The following is a 19,639-nucleotide window of genomic DNA, read 5'->3' as shown; positions in this document are numbered from 1 at the left end:
CACATGACTGTAATTGATTTACAGAAAGGATCTTCAGCAAAACATTCCATCTAAGATAAGTAGATGTTGAACTCTAGGTAATAAGCTACATTAGAAAGGCATAATAGTTTTTAAAAGCTATAGCATAATCACACTTAGGTCAATAATTACTTTCTGCTCAAATTCCTGGGATCCTGTTTTAGGGGAGTTAAAAAGTCTTCTCTTCAAGTAGCCTAGAATCCCTAACCCCAGGTGGGAGAGACTAACTGAGACCTGCTCGTCACACTTGGGGGGGGGGTGGGGCACGGGGATATCGAGCATCAGCAAAGAAGGCCCAGATCGGGGCGGCACCTGTGGCTCAGTGAGTAGGGCGCCAGCCCCATATGCCGAGGGTGGCGGGTTCAGGCCCAGCCCACGCCAAACTGCAACAAAGAAAGAGCCGGGGGTTGTGGTGGGCGCCTGTAGTCCCAGCTGCTTGGGAGGCTGAGGCAAGAGAATGGCTTAAGCCCAAGAGTTAGAGGTTGCTGTGAGCCGTGTGACGCCACAGCAATCTACCCGAGGGCAGTACAGTGAGACTCTGTCTCTAAAAAAAAAAAAAAAAAGAAGGCCCAGATCTGTCAGCAAACTGTGAGTTACCTGGGATATACCCTTAAGGATGGACAGAGATGTCTCACTGAGGCCAGGGAGCAGACTGTACTTAAGATCCCAACCCCAACAAACCCCAGGCAAGTGCGAGACTTTTTGGGGTCTGCAGGGTTCTGTTGACTTTGGGTACCAGGCTTTGCTGAAATTGCAAAACCCCTCTATGAAGCCATGAGGGAGGGACACCCCTTCAAATGGACAACAGAAAGAGAACTTAAGACTGCTCTGCTCTCTTCCCCCACTTTGGGACTCCCTGATATTACAAAACCATTTCATCTCTATGTAGATGAACATAAAGGGATAGCCCTGTCTCCTGGGATGTGTCCCTATCTCCCGGAGTGTGTCAGAACCCTCCCCACCCCACCCCCCACCCTTCTGGCCATTGAGATTGGCGGAACCCTATCAGCTTTAAATTCTAGTATAGGCATAGAGATAACCAATCCAAAGGCCACGCTTTGCTTCCCACGCCCCTCACCCCATATCCACTGCATAAAAACCCCCACCCACGACGAGTACACGGCTCTAGGCTCTAGGTCTCACCAGCTGCATCTAGGGGAAGGCCGACCGCCTTGGCTCGAGCCTGAATAAATGCCCTCATGTGATTTGCATTGGTGTCCAGCTCTCTCTTGGGGATTCTGATTCTCGGATGCAACACCATAATGAGACATTCTTTTGGTTTCTAACAGCAGAAAATAAGGGCATTTTCCTGAAAATTTCCTCATCTCACATTTTAATTTTTAACATAACTGTAAGGACCAAGTTAACTCCATTTTCTTTTCTTTTCTTTTTTTTTTTTATTGTTGGGGATTCATTGAGGGTACAATAAGCCAGTTACACTGATTGCAATTGTTAGGTAAAGTCCCCCTTGCAATCATGTCTTGCCCCCATAAAGTGTAACACACACTAAGGCCCCACCCCCCTCCCTCCATCCCTCTTTCTGCTTCCCCCCCATAACCTTAATTGTCATTAATTGTCCTCATATCAAGATTGAGTACATAGGATTCATGCTTCTCCATTCTTGTGATGCTTTACTAAGAATAATGTCTTCCACGTCCATCCAGGTTAATATGAAGGATGTAAAGTCTCCATTTTTTTAATGGCTGAATAGTATTCCATGGTATACATATACCACAGCTTGTTAATCCATTCCTGGGTTGGTGGGCATTTAGGCTGTGCCTTGGATTCTTTAAAGGAATTATCCACAACGTCATGAAAGCTCTGATTTGGCTCCTAGATGACTTGGGCGACCCCTGCTGGCAGCCTGTGAAATCAGGCGTGAACACCACTAAACCAAAAGACAGACCCTCACTCCTGGATCCTGTATAAATGCCCTGTAGACTGTGTGGTCTGTGGGTGGTAGGCTATAATCATGGCTGTGAAGGCATGGAGTTTACTCTTATTGTTATTATTTTCTTTATTATTGTTATTTAAATGGAGGTATTAGAATGCAGGGATGTATCCTACTAGCTAATAACCATTTAAGTTGCATTTGGGAGCTTTCAGGACTTGACAACAGCTTTTCAAAACCTCAGGCTGTTAAACCCCCTACTGGGTTAATGTGGCAGAAAAAGACAAGAACGACACCAGCCAATGACTTTTTGTACAGTGCTGTATCTTGAGCATCTGGAAGAGAGAAAGGGAAACAGATTCTTTCAGAAAATCCAATTAGAGAGAGAAGGAAATATGCTTTGCTGAGAGAGAGGGAGGGAGGGAGAGAGAGAACAGGTTCTCCCCAGTGGTAAAAGTCTCAATATTGACAAAGGAAAATCCTATATTACTTTGACTTAGCTCAGAAAACCAGTGTTTCTAGATGTCTTCTCAGGAAACAAACAGTGCAGGTGAACAGGAAATTGTTTTCACCCACAATTCAATTTAGACAATAACAAATATGATGGTTTTAAAAACATCATGAGAGGGAATACAAAAGCTTTTCGTGATTCCTTCTAGAAGCATGGGAGCCACATTCTCCCTCTGACTTGTTTATCGATTTTGAATGAACTGGGGAATCTGGAGTGATTTGGGAAATCACCCTTCACTTTTAGGGACCACATCCTGTATGAAAAATAACCCCTACCCTTAGCTGTACAGAAGCTTTTCAGTTTAATGAAGTCCCATAACTAGTACAACCTTTCTGGAAGGAAGTATGGAGAAACCTCAAAGCACTCAAGCTAGACCTCCCATTTGATCCTGCAATCCCATTACTGGGCATCTACCCAGAAGGAAAGAAATCCTTTTATCATAAGGACACTTGTACTAGACTGTTTATTGCAGCTCAATTTACAATCGCCAAAATGTGGAAACAGCCTAAATGCCCACCAACCCAGGAATGGATTAACAAGCTGTGGTATATGTATACCATGGAATACTATTCAGCCATTAAAAAAATGGAGACTTTACATCCCTCGTATTAACCTGGATAGACGTGGAAGACATTATTCTTAGTAAAGCATCACAAGAATGGAGAAGCATGAATCCTATGTACTCAATTTTGATATGAGGACAATTAATTACAATTATGGTTATGGGGGGAAACAGAGGGAAGGAGGGAGGTGGGTGGGGCCTTGGTGTGTGTCACACTTTATGGGGGCAAGACATGATTGCAAGAGGGACTTTACCTAACAATTGCAATCAGTGTAACCTGGCTTATTGTACCCTCAATGAATCCCCAACAATAAAAAAAAAAAAGAGAGAAAAAAAGAAAAATAACCCCTACCCTAGTTGTTGCTTAGCATTTCATCACACCTTGACTTTATCTGTTAATCTGTTAAGTTGTCTCTTGTCCAGACCAAATACACTCTTGTGTATTAATAGCTCTTTGTGACACTATTTGTACAATTTACCTAGATTTAGAGGATTATAAATAAAACAACATCCCCCTCCAGTTTTCCTCATTAAGGGGATCATATTGTATTAGAATATGAATTTCATTATGACATATTAGGTTTTATTGTGTTTATAACAACTCCAAGGGGGGGCATTCTCACAGCACTCGTGGAGGTAGTGTATTTCTGTATCTTCTTCAAATGCCCGGGGGGTCCTCCTCATAAAATACTCACCCAGACTGATTTCTTCAAAAGTTCTCCCTGCACTCTCTTCTAGTATTTTTATAGTTTCATGTCTTAAGTTTAAATCTTTAATCCAGTGAGAGTCTGTCTTATTTAATGGTGAACGGTGTGGGTCCAGTTTCAGTCTTCTACAGGTTGCCAGCTAGTTCATCCAGCACCATTTGTTAAACAGGGAATCTTTTCCCCACTAAATGTTTTTAATTGGCTTTTCAAAGATCAAATAATGGTAAGTAGCTTGGTTCATCTCTTGGTTCTCTATTCTGTTCCATATATTTACCTCTCTGTTTTTGTGCCAGTTCCATGCTGTTTTGATCACTATCGATTTATAGTATAGTCTGAGGTTCGGTAGCATGAGTCCTCATGCTTTGTTTTTATTTCTGAGTAACGTCTTGGCTATTCGAGGTTTTTTTCTGATTCCATATAAAATTAAGTATTATTTTTTTCAAGGTCTTTAAAGTATGATAATGTAGCTTTAATAGGGATTGCATTAAAATTGCATATTGCTTTGGGTAGTATGGACATTTTAACAATGTTGATTCTTCCCAGCCAGGAGCCTGGTATGTTTTTCCATTTGTTAACCTTTTCGGCTATTTATTTTCTTAGAGTTTCATAGTTCTCTTTATAGAGATCTTTCACGTCCTTTGTTAGATAAACTCCCAAATATTTCATCTTCTTTGGCACTACTGTGAATGGAATAGAGTACTTAACTGTTTTTTTCATCTTGACTATTGTTGGTATATATAAAGGCTACTGATTTATGAATGTTGATTTTGTAATCTGAGACACTCCTGTATTCCTTGATTATTTCTAAGAGTTTTGTAGTAGAATCCTGGTGTTTTCCATATAGACAATCATATCATCTGCAAAGAGCGAACGTTTGATCTCTTCTGACCCTATATGGATACCCTTGATTGCCTTCTCTTCCCTAATTGCAATGGTTAAACTTCCATTACAATGTTAAAGAGCAATGGATTGGGAGGCTGAGGCAAGAGAATCACTGAAGCCCAGGAGTTGGAGGTTGCTGTGAGCTGTGTGAGGCCACGGCACTCTACTGAGGGCCATAAAGTAAGACACTGTCTCTACACAAAAAAAAAAAAAAAAAAAAAAAAAACAATAAAGAGCAATGGAGACAATGGGTAGCCTTGTCTGGTTCCTGATCTGAGTGGAAATGATTTCAATTTAATTCCATTCAATACGATATTGGCTGTGTGTATGCTGTAGATGGCCTCTATCAGTTTAAGAAATGTCCCTGCTATATTAATTTTCTTTTCATTTATTTATTTATTTTTATTAAACCATAGCTGTGTACATTAGTGTGATCGTGGGGCGCCATACACTTGGTTCATAGATCGTTTGACACATTTTCGTCACATTAGTTAACATAGCTTTTGTAGCATTTTCTTAGTTATTTTGCTAAGAAAATGGATCTTTACATTTCCACATTTACTAGGATTCGCATATACCCCTGTAAGATGCACCGCAGGTGTAATCCCATTAATGCCCCTCCTTCTCCCTCCCTCCCCCCTCCCTCCCCTCCCTTTCCCCTTTCTAATTCTCTTAAGTGTTCTGATCATGAAGGAATGCTGGATATTATCTAAAGCTTTTCTGCATCAATTGAGAGAATTATATGTTCTTTGTTTTTTTAATTTGTTTAACGTGCTGAATTATACTTATAGTTTTACGTATATTGAACCATCCTTGAGACCCTGGGAGAAAAGCAAATTGATCATGATGTATAATTTGTTAGATGTGTTGCTGGATTCTGCTTGTTAGGATCTTGTTGAATATTTTTGCATGTATATTTATTAGTGATATTCGTCTATAATTTTCTTTTCCTGTTGGGTCTTCTTCTGGCTTGGGGATCAGGGTGATGTTTGCTTCATACAACGTGTTGGGTAGTCTTCATTCTTTTTCTATATTTTGGAACAGGATGAGTAATATCGATACTACTTCCTCTTTAAAGGTTTAGTAGAATTTTGATGTGAAGCCATCTGGTCCCGGGCTTTTCATTTTAGGGAGATTTTGTATGGTTGATGCTATTTCAGAACTTGATATAGGGCTGTTCAACATTTCCACTTCATTCTGGCTAAATTGTGCAAGGTGAGGTGCTTCCAAGTATTTTTCAATTTGCTTCATATTTTCATATTTCTGAGAAGAAAGTTTCTTGTAATATTCATTAAGGATTTTTTGAATTTCTGAGGAGTCTACTGTTATTTCCTCTTAGTCATTTCTGATTAATGAAATTAGAGATTTTACTCTTTTCTTCCTGGTTAGGTTAGTCAAAGGTTTATCTGTTTTATTGACATTTTCAAAAAAACAACTTTTTGATTTATTGATCTGTTGTATAATTCTTTTTTTTTTTTTCAATTTCATTTAATTCTGCTCTAATTTTGGTTATTTCTTTTCTTCTACTGGGTTTTGGGTTGGAGTGTTCTTCCTTTTCCAGTCTCTTGAGATGTCTCATTAAGTTGTTAACTTCCTCTCTTTTCATTCTCTTGGGGAAAGCTTGCAGTGCTATAAATTTCCCTCTTAGGACTGCCTTTGCAGCATTCCAGAGGTTCTGATAATTTGTGTTTTCATTGTCGTTTGTTTTAAAAATTTCAGGTTATCCTTCTTAATCTCATCTATGACCCAGCTATCATTCAGCATAAGGTTATTTAACTTCCATGTTTTTGTATGAATATGCAGATTCCTGCTGTTACTGAGTTCAACTTTTATTCCATGGTGGTCTAAGAAGATGCAAAGAATAATTTCTATTCCTTTAAATTTACTGAGGTTAGACTTGTGACCTAAGATGTGATCGATTTTGGAGTATGTCCCGTGGGCTGATGAGAAGTATGTGTATTCAGTTTTGTTGTGATGAAATATTCTGTAGATGTCTGCTAAATCCAAATGTTGGTTAGGTTTAATTTTAAAATTTCTTTGCTCAGCTTCTTATTGGAGGATCTATCCAACAATGTCAAAAGAGTGTTGAAATCTCCGACATTATGGAGCTGGAGGAAATCAAGTTGCTCATGTCTGTTAGTGTTTCACTTATAAGTTGAGGCGCATTCTGGTTGGGTGCTTAAATATTAATAATTGAAATCTCATCATATTGAGTATTACCCTTAACAAATATGAAGTGACCATTCTTATCCTTCCTTACATTTGTTGGTTTAAAGCCTATTGTATCTGCTAATAGATTTGCAACACCTGCTTTTTTCTGATTACCATTTGCCTGAAATATGGACGACCATCCTTTCACACTGAGTCTATATTTATCTTTTAAGGTAAGATGTGATTCTTGTATGCAGAAAATATCTGGCCTGAGTTTTTGTATCCAGTCAGCCAACCTTTGCCTCTTTAGAGGACAGTTTAAGCCATTCACATTAATGGAGAATATTGATAAGTCTGGTAAAATTTGGGGTATTGAGTTTTTCAAAAGTCCAGTAGACATTTTTAATCCTTTCACCACTGTAGAAGTTGGAGTTTGATCAAAAGTTTCTGAATGAGTTTACTTTTGTGGTACAGGATTGGGCTTATCATTATGGAGGATAGTTCTGGGAATATCCTGAAGAGCTGGTTTGGTTATGGCAAATTTCTTCAACATGTGAATGTCATTAAAGTATTTATTTTAACCATCATAAATAAAACCCAGTTTACCTGGATATCGGATTTGGCATTGAAAGTTTGTTTGTTTTAGAAGATTAAAAGTCGATCATGTATTTATTTTTTTGAAAACCTAGACCTAAAATCAGCTTTTAGCACAGCTTCTGTCCCTGGCAATAGCTTCTACAAGACTTTCTTAGGCCTTCATCTCCCAAAGGATTGGAATCAACCAGAGCCAGTGGTAGAGACCATCCCTCAGCCTGAATCTCAGGGAAACATGATGACAATGAATCTTGCCTACCTCTAGTTCAGCAGAGTGGCCCTCTTGTTAGACAATCTTACTTCATGACTTTACGATCAATCACATTTCTTCATACATGGGCCATGTCTCTTCTTCAACAAATCCTGATTCAGACATTTTCAAATAAATATCACTCAAAAAAATGGAGAACTTGATTTATTGTCATGTATTCAGTTTTGCAAAGGGTTTGTACTTATTCTTCCATCCTGGAATATAATACAGACATACATGGTCCTTTAAGCAAATTATATATGCCAAGGATATGAATATTGTGCATGTACATTGGCATAATAAATGGTTTTCATGAAATCAGGTTTTCTTCCATCTCTTTTTTTAAGAAAATCATGCTGTCTCAAACTATCTTCTCAGCATGCTGTTTTTCATAAAAATACACTTCTTAAAATGTACTAAATTGCTGAGGCTATTGCAAAGAACAATGGTATTTTAAGTGTTAAATTGTGATTCGAATGACAAGAATATTATTTTTTTTAAAGGGGCAACAAAAAAGAATCATAATGATTGAAGAATCTGGTTAAATGGATTTTGGGTAATTGAAGTTTTATTGTACAACTGCGTTTTACACCCATTTTCTCTAAGTGGTTGTGAAAAGGGACATATTTTTCACCACAACTTTGTAAACTTCTGTTTTCTTATTTTTAAGTCTGTTTTTAAATGGTACTTAAGTATTCTTTTAATTTTTCACTCATGTTCTTTTTTTTCATTAAGTCATTTGTACACAAATCATGAATACAATTTTGTCATGATGGGATTCAATGTCTTGATTATCTGTAGAAATTGGAGTGCTTACATACGACTAATTAACATAGTCTTCTGGTTTTACTGAAATAGAAGTATAAGACTTCCCAGTGTGATTGGACAAAAATTGCTTGAGATTTGCTAACTTGGATACATCTGACTTTTCAGGAGACATTGCTCTTTAGTCCTGTGAAATCTCAGCTCAAATGAATTGTGAAATTCTTCCGAGGCCTAGGTTCTGCTTTGAAAGACAAGAGATGTTTAGTCATGTGCTGGGGGTTCATGACTGCAATTCAAAACCTCTCCTAAGTTGTTATTCCAACTGTGGCAGAGTTAGTTAAGATGGTTCCAAGTTATTTTCATTCAAGGGTAGTTGTAAGATTTAATGTTGTTCTTCAAGAGCAATCATGAGTATGTTCTCTATGGAGGTTTTTAAAAGAATTGCCCTATTTTGAAATCACAAATTTTCCTCTTTTCTATCTGACTTTTAAAATGGGTGCAATAGTTCAAATTAGTTTGGAATTAGAAAACTCAATAGCCTAACCCCCAAATGGTCAGCTTTTGTGACAATAAGCCTGAATCACAATCATCCAGGCACATGTCTAGTAGAAGATACGATAGAACAGGCAATGCCTTGGAATTGATCTATTTTTTTTCTTATTACATCTCTGGCAGTTATAAAAATATAATACTAGAGTGACATGAGGACATTGATGTTTTTTGAAATGCCTTAGATTCTCACTTGAGGTTGAGTGGCGTTCTCTTGTCCTTTAATGGCATCTTTAATAGCAGGTGTCAATTAAAAGGAGTGGGCTAGTCTTTATAGGCAGTGGAAGGAATCAGAACTCCTTTTAATACGTCTGAATTTCTAACCAGTCATCATTGCCATTCTGGCAACAACCCTGTTGCCTGCATAAGAATGGAGGCTTACAGGAAATGTGATAGGCTGACAAAATACATGTACTAACAAGTCAACAGGATGGAAATTTTGGAGCCAACAGGGGATGATAATATTATAAAAACTACACAATTCCTCTCTTGACTGATGGGAACCAAGAGTACCACAATGGGGCAAATGCTAAAAGTGAGAATCCTGGAAGGAAAGACACTCTGAGTAACAACTCTAATAGTGGGAGAATGGAACAGACAAGTCTCCAGGGTCTTTATGTAGTTCAAGAGTGTCATCACTTCCTGCAATAGAGACCTCCCTAGACTAGGAAAAAGAGAGGGCCTCATGTCGAGAGCTACTGCTATGATGGAAGAGTCTTCCCCAGGCGATAGAAAAAAGAGGGACCCAAAGTCTGGTGAGGATGAGGCATCAACGAGCTAGGGAGATGCAGAAGAATTAGAACTAGCTGGGAAAAATACACTGGGTGGGGACAGAAGTATGAACAAGGTCGCCACAAAGAGATAAAACAAGTAGTCAGAGCCACACACCATTTGGAGGACTACTCTGGAGGGGCAGCACTACCAAGCCAAATAGCAATAATACGGATGAAGAGACCAGTGATTGCCAGGTCAAAGGCACACCAAGTGGTGAGCGTTGTAGGACACATAAGAGCAAGTAGGTAAAGAAGGAGATCTCAGAAGGAGCAAAGTCTTGAAGGATCCCTTGAATGAAAAGATCTGAAATCCACTCACAAATGTCTCCAAGACTGTTTGTTTCAGGCCGAGACCAATTTTCCCATGAACCCTGAACAAATGACATAAAACAACAAGACAGACAAGGGCCTGACATGAACTATGTCTATTAGTCCACACTTACTCTCACATTTCTATACGCTCAGAACCAATACACACACTCATACACCACTCAACAGACTCAGAGGTTGATCAGACCCCCCTCTTCCACCCAAATTGTGGGAACCCCAGATGGATCTTACCTTGTCTTGGACGTCTGCCTGTGTAAGTGCCTGTTCCTGCATGCCAGTTCCTCCCTGTGTTTGACTCCCTGAAGACTCATCAAGGGGACCTGGAGGATTAGCAGAAACCACCAGGTGCATCTGAACTCTCCCTCCCAAGGTGGTCTCATCCATCTCCACCAATCATCTTGACTAGATTCTCTGAGGCTGTTTTCTAAACTGTTAGAGAAAAGGCTCAAAAGCACCTGTGAATGGATAGGGGGGCATCCCACATGAAAAGCTCATCACTCAAGTTCAGAAAGGGTCCTAAGGTGTTCCTTGGAGAACTCTCTCTGTGGAAAAATATCCTTCAAATGTTTGAAAAGACAGATTAGGGGTGAGTCTGGTTTTGGTGATGAAAACACTATGTTGTAAAAAAGCAAAAGTACAAACTAAAATATATTAACTAAATGCATAAGACATAAATAGAACAGGAATGAACTAAAATATGTAATTTTGTGTAACTGTGGTTAGGGGTCCCCATCAGCATCCCAGTGTTCTGTGGGAGCCCCCAATGGGCCAATAGCTCAGTAACCCAGGGTTACTGCTTCTGACAGGCCCAAAGCCCAGGAGTATGAGGTTACTGTCTCACAGGTTTACAGGACCAACCTCAGGCATCATTCTTGAGGATAGAAATCAAAGTCCCTTTTCACCTGCCCTCTGAACCCCAATTTCCCTGTGGACTGAGGCCACAGCAACGATGTCTCAGCAGCAGAAATGTCTTGCTGTCTCTGGCTGGGCTAAAACTCACCATTGGTTTTTCTTCCAGCATTTTCAGGGGTGGGATGCTCTACTGACACACGCTTCTGACAGTCTCTGACAGGCCAATAGCCCAGCAACCTGGGGTTCCTGTCCACAGCTCCATCCCCTTTGGCTTTCCCTCAGAGGTTCCTAAAGGCTCTACACAACTCACAACAAACAAATACAACAAACAGTTATATATTTTCACAGTGGTCTACAAGAACAAATAAGCACAACAAGAAATGTACACAACAAGTTGTTATACTCATGTTTGCAGACACTTGGCAGATACAGGTGTTTAAATTTCTTCCCTCCGGAGGTGGACTTTGGCAGAATTTATGAGTGATTGTCAGCTTTTCTCCTGATTGCACTGGGTATTATAGGTTCCCTGGAAAGTTTCCAGGGGGCTTCTAATGAAAGCTCACCCTGGAGGCCGCCTAAGTAGCGGCAGTGTCAGTGTCTAGAGAACCTCCCTGGAATCTCTATTATGTTATGTCCAGGAGTCCCCTCAAAGACCACACCACCAGACAAGTCAAATTAAAGAGGAGAACTTTTATTGAAGAGCCGGCTGGCAACTGCCCCAGTGTCTTAAAATGAAGTTTCTGAGTGCAACCCTGAATTGAGTGAGGCTCTGAATTTTATAAGGCAAAACTTTTCCAGGGGTCAAGCATGCATAATTCCAGAAGCGAAAGCAACAGAGAGTGAGGTGTGTTAGTCAGTTTATTAGGCTATGATCACAAGAGCACTTAGTAATTTATTTTCACAAAAAAATACAATCTACAATCTCCTAAGGTAATGTAGGGAGGGGGACTCGCAGGTGAGGGTCAGAAACAACATGATCATAAAAAGGGATAATCACCAGTGTAGTTAGTAACTTACATCACTAACAATTTTAGAGGAGTGCATTCATAGTTATACAATGGAGGGACACAGAAGAGGAACCGGTTTTGAAGGTAATGGAACATAACAGAAAAAGAATAAACAGTAAAGTGGAGTCAAACTTGCTCTTTTAACATTCCCATATCATATACTGATGGCATGAAGACCACCTTAACACCAGAACATAGGATGTCGTACAAGTCTGCTAAAATGTGTACACAGAGGAGATTCCACCCAAATAGAGAGTCCTTTAGCTTTCCCACAGTTATTCTGACTTTAGTTATTCCTACGGGTTTATTTGGAAAAAAAAAAATCAAAGCATTCATTTCTTTGTTGAAAAGTCAGTGGTGAATTGGCACAGAATTCTGTGTAGGTCATGGAAGGGAGGACTTCACTAAACTTTGAAACAAGTTGTATTCTTTCTGACTTCTCTAGCATATACTTGATATGAGAATAATGCCTTAACACATTTGCTTTTCCTCTGTGTAAGGATTTTCTAAAAAACATTCCGGAAAGCATTTTTTTATCAAGGCTCTACCATGAGTGGCTGTCCGTAATGGAGAAAAGCAGCGACAGACAGAAAATTGAAAAAATTAAAAGGTAATTATTTTAACATTTATGTCTCAAAAATTAATTTTATACCTTACATTTTATAATTTGTCTACTAAAAGTCAAAGTTATATTCATGGACACCAGGTTAAAAGTTGGCTTCTATTAGCTTGTCACTGTCATTGTTTTCTCACTAATCCTATAAGCATGGAATGCTTGAACATTGTGCCCCTTCTGTGTACCTGACTTTTAATGAATAAAAAGAGCTATTATTCATTAATTCACTAGCTGTTATGTGGGTCACTATGAAATTTTTGAGAGACACAAAAATGAAGAAATGTAAAATCTCTACAGACAGAATCAAATGGAACCCTGCCAGAAACCCCAATAAGACTTGCAAATTGAAACTTGCATGGAAGAGTCAGAAAGGGGAGTCAACTGTGGTTTTTGGAAGTGAATTAATGCAGCATAACACAGGCTACAATTTATGATGTTAATTTTGGTAAATATCAAAGTAATTAAACAACTCTATTAATTCATGAACTGAAGTCATAGAGAGAAAATGACTTATTTCCTCTTCTCAAGAAATTCAGTTTGGGAAAGATAGATAAACCAAGAAATTACTGTCAGTGCAGTATAATCTGTCCTATAAAAGAGATATTTAGAGAATATTGTGGGAACAAAGCAGAGAATCACTCAGCTCAGCTTCTTGAGACATGTCAGTAAAAAAGGGAGTTGTACAGTGTCAGTATGATCACAAAAAGTAAATTGTTTCTTCTCATGCCAAGGGAAATTTTGGGACCAATTCAATAGTCCTTTCTTGGATATATCCTACATGATAAGAGAATAGAAAAGAAATGTTTATTTACTCTGACTAAAGAGTGTGCGTTCTGTGAAAATTCAGGACACTCATTATCATTTACGTGCATGTTATTGTTTAGTATAGATATTTTTCCTTGAACATCTTTTAAATATGAATTATATGCATACTTTTGGGGATTGTTGGAACATAGTACAGATATTGAAGATACCAGAAACTAAGCCATGTGGCATAATCATAACTCCACTTCCATTAGGGTTTGGTGTAAGCCATTTAGATAGCATCAGATTCTACATATTTGTTTGGTCATTGTTCACAATATCACTTATCTATATTTATAATACACATATCATTCATATATGTATTTATCCTATGTACCATTAAAAGATAAATATTTTTTAAAAGGCTATGTTGGCTCAGACCCTGTAGCTCAGAGGCCAGAATGATGGCCATATACACCGGGACTGGCAAGTTCAAACCTGGCCTGTCCCAAACAACAATAACAGCAACAACAACAAAAATAGCCCAGCATTGTGTTGAGTGCCTGAGGAGCTTCTTGGGAGCCTGAGGCAAGAGCATTGCTTAAGATCAAGGCTGTGCAGTTGCTGTGAGCTGTGATGCCACAGCACCTACTAAGGGCGACATAGTGAGACTCTGTCTCAAAATAAATAAATAAATACATACATACACAAATAAAATAAAGTGAGATAAAATAAAATATTATGTCTCTCATGAAAATATGAAATAAATGCATATCAATGCTTCTGGTTAAATTAATAATAAGGAAATCAGTAAGATAGTGTAGCCATCTTTATAGATTGCACATTATGAAACCTTATGTATTTGAACCAAATGGAGCCAGAAATACTGAAATAAATTTACAAAATGATGCAAATATTCCCCTTTCTACCAGAGCAAGGGTTCAGAGAAATCTGTTGACTCTCTACCAGACAGAGTTTTCAATTCTTTTGCCATGTTTTATGTACACTGCTAACAGTTATCTTCAAATGACAGACCTGGTTGTGAAAAGGCTTAAGGATCCCATAGTATCCCCAAAGCGTTTACTAGATGCCTTATTTTATATAGAATACACCCAGTAATCTTTTGGTCCATTTGAAAGTCCTGCATAATTCCTCATCAGAGGAATTATACTTCTATTCAGACTATTATGCTGAAGAAAGTCTTTTCTGTGATTTGTACAACAGGAGTCAGACCAGCTTGTTTTCCTCAGGTTGCAGATTCTTTTATTAAAAAAGCAACAATCATAAATATCAGCTTGTCCATGTTTTCTGAGTAGGAGTAATACATTATTTTGGTAAATAATCAGGTAAAACACAACTGTAGCCCAGAATGAAAGAGGGAAGAGGAGAGTGAGGAGAAGGAAGGGAAGAGGATGTGTGGAGGGTGGGTAATTGGTGGAACTTCACCTAGGGTGTATATTGCAAGGGTACATGTCAATCAATTAAGAGTAGAGTATAAATGTCTTAACACTATCATTAAGAAAGTGAGGTGAAAGTTATCTTAACCAGTTTAATGTAAGCATTCCAAATTTTACACAAAATCAGCACATTGTACCCCATAAACGCATTAATGTACCCAGTTATGATTTAATAAAAAAAATTGTTAAGAGATAAAAAGAGAGAGAAAAAGAAAAGAAAAAAAGAATCTTTTAGCAATTACCAAATGAGAATAGTAGAAAAGAAAGTAATGAAAACGTGACACATATGTAAAAAGTGATAGAAAGGAGGTAAGATTTGGCTCGGCATCCTGTTGCACAGTGGTTATGGCGCCGGACACACACACTGAAAGATCCAGGTTTGAACACGGCTTGGGCCAGCTAAACAATGGCGAAACACCTGCCAAAAGAAAAGAAAAAATGCCTGGGCATTGTGCCAGGTGGCTGTAGTCCCAGCTGCTTAAAGGGCTGGAGCAAGAGAGTACACCCTGAGCCCAAGAGTTTGAGGTTGCTGTGACAACTGACAACTGATACTGCAACACTCTACCCAGGGTGACATAGTGAGGCTCTTCCTCAAAAAAAAAAAAAAAAAAAAAAAAAGAAAGGAATGAGGCAATATTTGGAAGAAAATCAACCACAGAAGATGGTGGAGCAGACAATGAACTCTCAGAATTGACCGGGTGGTCTTTACAGCTGGGATTTGGTTCTTCACCTAGAGACAGCATTTCTGTGTTGCCAGTTAAAAATAAAGGAGCAATTTAAAATTAATTACTGTTTAATTTCATCAGAAAGGTTTTGGTGGGTTGTGGTTGAGAGTAATCTAAATGTTGCAAGATTTACCTAAGCTTCAGCATATTGAGCTAGTTTCAGGGAAGTATTTCATGAAGGGTATTCGTTTTTAAATGACACTTATCTGAATTCTACTAAGTTTTCATTGTGTTGTGAAGACAGTGTAGAAATATGCCCCCCCCCAAATCTCCAGTGTGTCTTTTCTCATTGTCTCCCTGCAGTTCTCACTTCATTGGGTTCCACATTAACTGAAACTTGGGTATCTGAGCTGGGTTCCTATTTGCCTTGTACCTCATGCAAAGTTAGTGTTGCCTGCCTTTACAAGATTGAAATAAATTGCCTTGCTTACCGAGTGCATTTTTCTGTATTTAGGCTATTAGACCAGCTACCAAGAGGAAACGTTGTGCTCTTAAGGTACGTGTTCCTGGTCTTAAGTAATATCGCTGAACTCTCCGTGGCAAATGAAATGGATGCTTTACACTTAGGGGTGTGTATGGCTCCAAGTATTATTTGGCATCCTTCTGCAGGCAGAGAAGAAATGGCCTCTGCAGAAAACGTAATGAAGTTTTTGTATTATACTTGCTGGGGAACTGAATCACCATTTGTAAAGGAAATGGAAGGTATTTAGTCTTAAAGACAATGTCTTATAGAAGTTAAATAGAATACACTTTCTTAAATTTCAGTTTACTATATAAAATGCAATTTATCAACATGTTATATGAAAATAAATGCTTCTTTTTTTTATACATTAATCAGCTTGTGGAATTTGTGATAAAAAACTGCCGCAACATCTTTGGAGGACACGTCACTGCCCTGTTTGGAGAGTCATCCAGAATATAAAATACTCAAGAAAAACCCTCAGGTACTGTCAATAATTGGGTTGCTTTTTGTGAAAAACTGACTCATGTCTATGAAGATGCTGGCAGAGTTGTTTTCTTCAAAGCCATGCAAGCTGAAGGAAAGCAAGCCTGGTATGTGGCTCAACAGAGCCCTGGGTTTCCCATCATTTCTTAGAAGGCCTGCTAACAGGTCAGGGTATTTAACAGGATGGTAGGGTTAAATAAGGTGTGTGATAAGCTCTTAGTTTTCATAAGTTATCAGAGGCAGCATGCTACAGTAGGATGGTTTGAACTTTTTTTTTGAAAAATTAAACTTTATAAGAAATTTTTGTTTTTGAGATAGTCTCTCAATTTATCACACTCAGTAGAGTTCTGTGACATCACAGATCACAGCAATCTCCCACTCCTGGGCTTATGCGATTCTCTTGTCTCAGCCTTCCAAGTAGCTTGGGCTACAGATGCCCACCACAATGCCCAGCTAAGGAATTCTAATATGTGTAGTATATATTGTTGAAACTGGAATAGAAATCTCAGAAGTAGTAGAGGCAGGACTGATGTTCTTATTTTTCTTTTTTTCCGCTCCCTGATTCTTGAGACACTTCTCAGCATTTTACTGTGCTATGAGATCATTTGACAACAATTTGCATTATTGGCAGATAGGCAGATGTTAAAATCAAAGACAAAAGAAACCTCCAGGTTATGAATTCCTATATCACTAGCTGCTAGTTATGTTATCTTTGGCCAATTGTTCTATGCCACTGAGCATCAATATCTTAATCTAAAAAATGTGGATGAAAGTTTATGATTACTGTAAATATGAAATGAGGTAATGGATATTACAGAAACTTGAGCAAAAGAAACTGATAGACTTAGTCAATGGATTTCCCAAGAGTAAGCTATGTTTAACATCCAGCAACCCATGTTAGAAGGTACATTATTATGCAGTACTACGTATATGGAATTATTTTTTTTACTTTTATTTTGTTATTACCACTTAGTCTAATGACATTTTCATTGTTTGGGAAAATTTTGCATAGAGAAAGACCATTCATCAGGATCTAAGATAAATCTAGTACATCTCAACAGGCATTTCCCATTTTAACACCTGTGGTAATATTGTAATAGTTTCTTTATTGGCAGTAGGAATTGAAATACATTACCTAAAAAGACAATAAAACTAAGGATTATAGTTCATTTCTAAGGAAATATGGGTTTATTTGTGCTAAGTACGAGTGTTAATCCTGTTTGATTTTTTGACAGATACATCTAGCATTCCAGAGAGCAATGCTTCCTCATATGAGAGCTTGAAGAAAAAAGCGACTGTGCTGCTGGCCACAGTGTGATGAATCAAAGAAAATGCGTCCAATTGAAGGGAAGCATTGACTCGCTTATAATGTCTCTGGACTCTGGCCTTGATGCCCTTGAATTCTAAATGAGCTTCAGAGCCTCCTGTATGACTTTTAGTTCAGGTGGACCAGCCTCCTAAAGACAAGCCGATGGATGTAACAATGTGCAGAGATATTCCACCACAGAATCCTGCCAAGATTCTTTCTGGCACTTGTCCACAGCTGCATCATATGTTAAAAAAAAAAAAAAATAGAAAATGCTGTCAGCTGTCCTGTATAAGCTCCACCTGATCTACAAGGCTAATTCTATCATATTAACAGCTGTGGCTCACCTGTTGCCCTAGTTACTTGGGAGCTGATTTCCCAGCAGAAACTTTGTAGGCCAGATGAAGAGCTCCTATCCTTAATGCACTTCAACAAAATTTCTGACAATGTAGCATTCTTTAACCTGCAAACTACAGTTCGTATTTGATGGAGGAATCAAATCTTCTCCTGATATGCAAACAAAAAGTGAAGTTGAATAGCTCCTATCTTGAGAAAATACATCTAACTTCCATGAAGAAATCAAGACTTAACAATAGGGGGAAGTGGGAAAGGGGGGATGGGTAGAGGGAGGGGGATCGGTGGGATCACACCTTTGGTGCATCTTACAGGGGTATTTGCGAAACTTGGTAAATGTAGAATGTAAAGGTTTTGGCACAGTAACTGAGATAACGCCGGAAAGGCTATGTTAACCACTGTGATAAAAATGTGTCAAATGGTCTATGAAGCGAGTGTATGATGCCCCATGATCATATCAATGTATACAGTTATGATTTAATAAAAAAAAATGCAGTGTAGACCAAATAGAAAGACAATGTAAACAAAGGCGTGCAGGTGGGGGGGAAACTCTTACAACAAGTTTCACGATTGGTGACTAGATTGGTGCAGCTGGGATGCAGGCCTGAGGGAAGAAAGGGGTGGCGAGGTTGGAAAGGAAAGCATGCTCTAGGAGAAACCAGAATAAATCCAGGAAGAGAGAATTAAGCCATTTCCCCTCCACAACCCTATAAAGAGAGATAGGCTTTGGGGGAAATAAGCACTTTGGGTTTGTGATTTAGGGAGGCAATGAACTTGCCTCGGTAGGGGAATTCCAAATGGGTCTCGACTGAAATTTGATTTAACACAAGGGAGTGGAATTGTTAACCTCACAACCAAAGCAACACATAAGATGAGCTCATGTTTGAGGGGACAAGAAGATGCCCCCTCATATTCTTACCTAGAATTTTTTCCTCTTTTTTCCTCAATATAATTAATTAGTATTGACTTTAAGTGATAAAAATCCAACCCAAACCAGCTTAAGTCCAGAGAGCTATAAAATCGGCAGGAAACCCATCTTAGGCATAGCTAGATCAATGGGCTCAAACAATGCAAGAGGACCTGGCTTCTCTCCACCACACCCCTGCAGTCCCTTCTGTTGGCTTCAATCTCATGTAACATGTGGTGGCACTTGGTAGCTCTTGGTTTACTTTGGGGTGGCAGAACAGCTGCCTCGGTGGCAGGCTGACATCTCTGTGGTTCCAGTCACCTGGTCCAGAGAGATGTCCTTGGACCAGAGGAACTGGTTCAAGGACATGCATGCAGCCCAATGGAGCCACTGAGAAGCAGCAAAGCATCTCAGTGCTCCATAGTGGTTCCCAGTGGGCTCCATGCTCATTCTGTTCTCAAAACAATTACTGTGGACAGGAAGAGTCAACACTCATCTCTGTAAAGACCAGTTTTGCATCTTCCAATCCTTAAGTAGGAATAAGGTCTCACCCAGACCATATGTACTAAGAATAGGATTGTAATGAAGTCCAAAGTTAAAAGGAAAAAGGGTATGGGTATTTTTTTTTTTTTGGTTAGGCAAATAACCCATATCTGCATACTCTCCTTTTCCTATCATTAGAAAAGTAAATAGAGAATTAGCTGTTAGTCTCACATGCACTCGTTGGGAACCTGGGACAGAG

At 38.8% G+C, this 19,639-nt stretch overlaps 1 protein-coding gene and 1 long non-coding RNA gene across 6 annotated transcripts in view; one reads left to right on the top strand and one right to left on the bottom strand.

Moving 5' to 3' along the window:
- The window catches only part of LOC128574091 (leucine-rich repeat-containing protein 37A2-like), a 67,670-nt gene extending 56,336 nt beyond the window's left edge, over positions 1-11,334 (bottom strand). For 4 of the 5 annotated variants that reach the window (XM_053574746.1, XM_053574749.1, XM_053574748.1 and 1 more), the window contains exon 1: positions 10,215-10,412. In XM_053574746.1, coding sequence (XP_053430721.1) covers positions 10,215-10,363 — 149 coding nt within the window. In that variant the 5' untranslated portion in view covers positions 10,364-10,412. Of the gene's footprint in view, positions 1-10,214; positions 10,413-10,983 lie in introns of those variants that run through there. The other variant, XM_053574747.1, reaches the window with a different exon arrangement.
- A 1,002-nt stretch (positions 11,335-12,336) lies between these two features.
- On the top strand, positions 12,337-18,237 carry LOC128574097 (uncharacterized). The gene is made up of 4 exons (XR_008376624.1): positions 12,337-12,452; positions 15,839-15,880; positions 16,223-16,328; positions 17,566-18,237. It is a non-coding gene; the product is annotated as an uncharacterized LOC128574097 (long non-coding RNA).
- Positions 18,238-19,639: the final 1,402 nt, after the last annotated feature.

The sequence above is a fragment of the Nycticebus coucang genome, chromosome 21 (assembly GCF_027406575.1).
Source record: "Nycticebus coucang isolate mNycCou1 chromosome 21, mNycCou1.pri, whole genome shotgun sequence".
Classification (NCBI taxonomy): domain Eukaryota; kingdom Metazoa; phylum Chordata; class Mammalia; order Primates; family Lorisidae; genus Nycticebus; species Nycticebus coucang.
The sequence above is the reverse complement of the archived record's forward strand: the minus strand, read 5'-3'. Positions and strand labels throughout refer to the sequence as shown.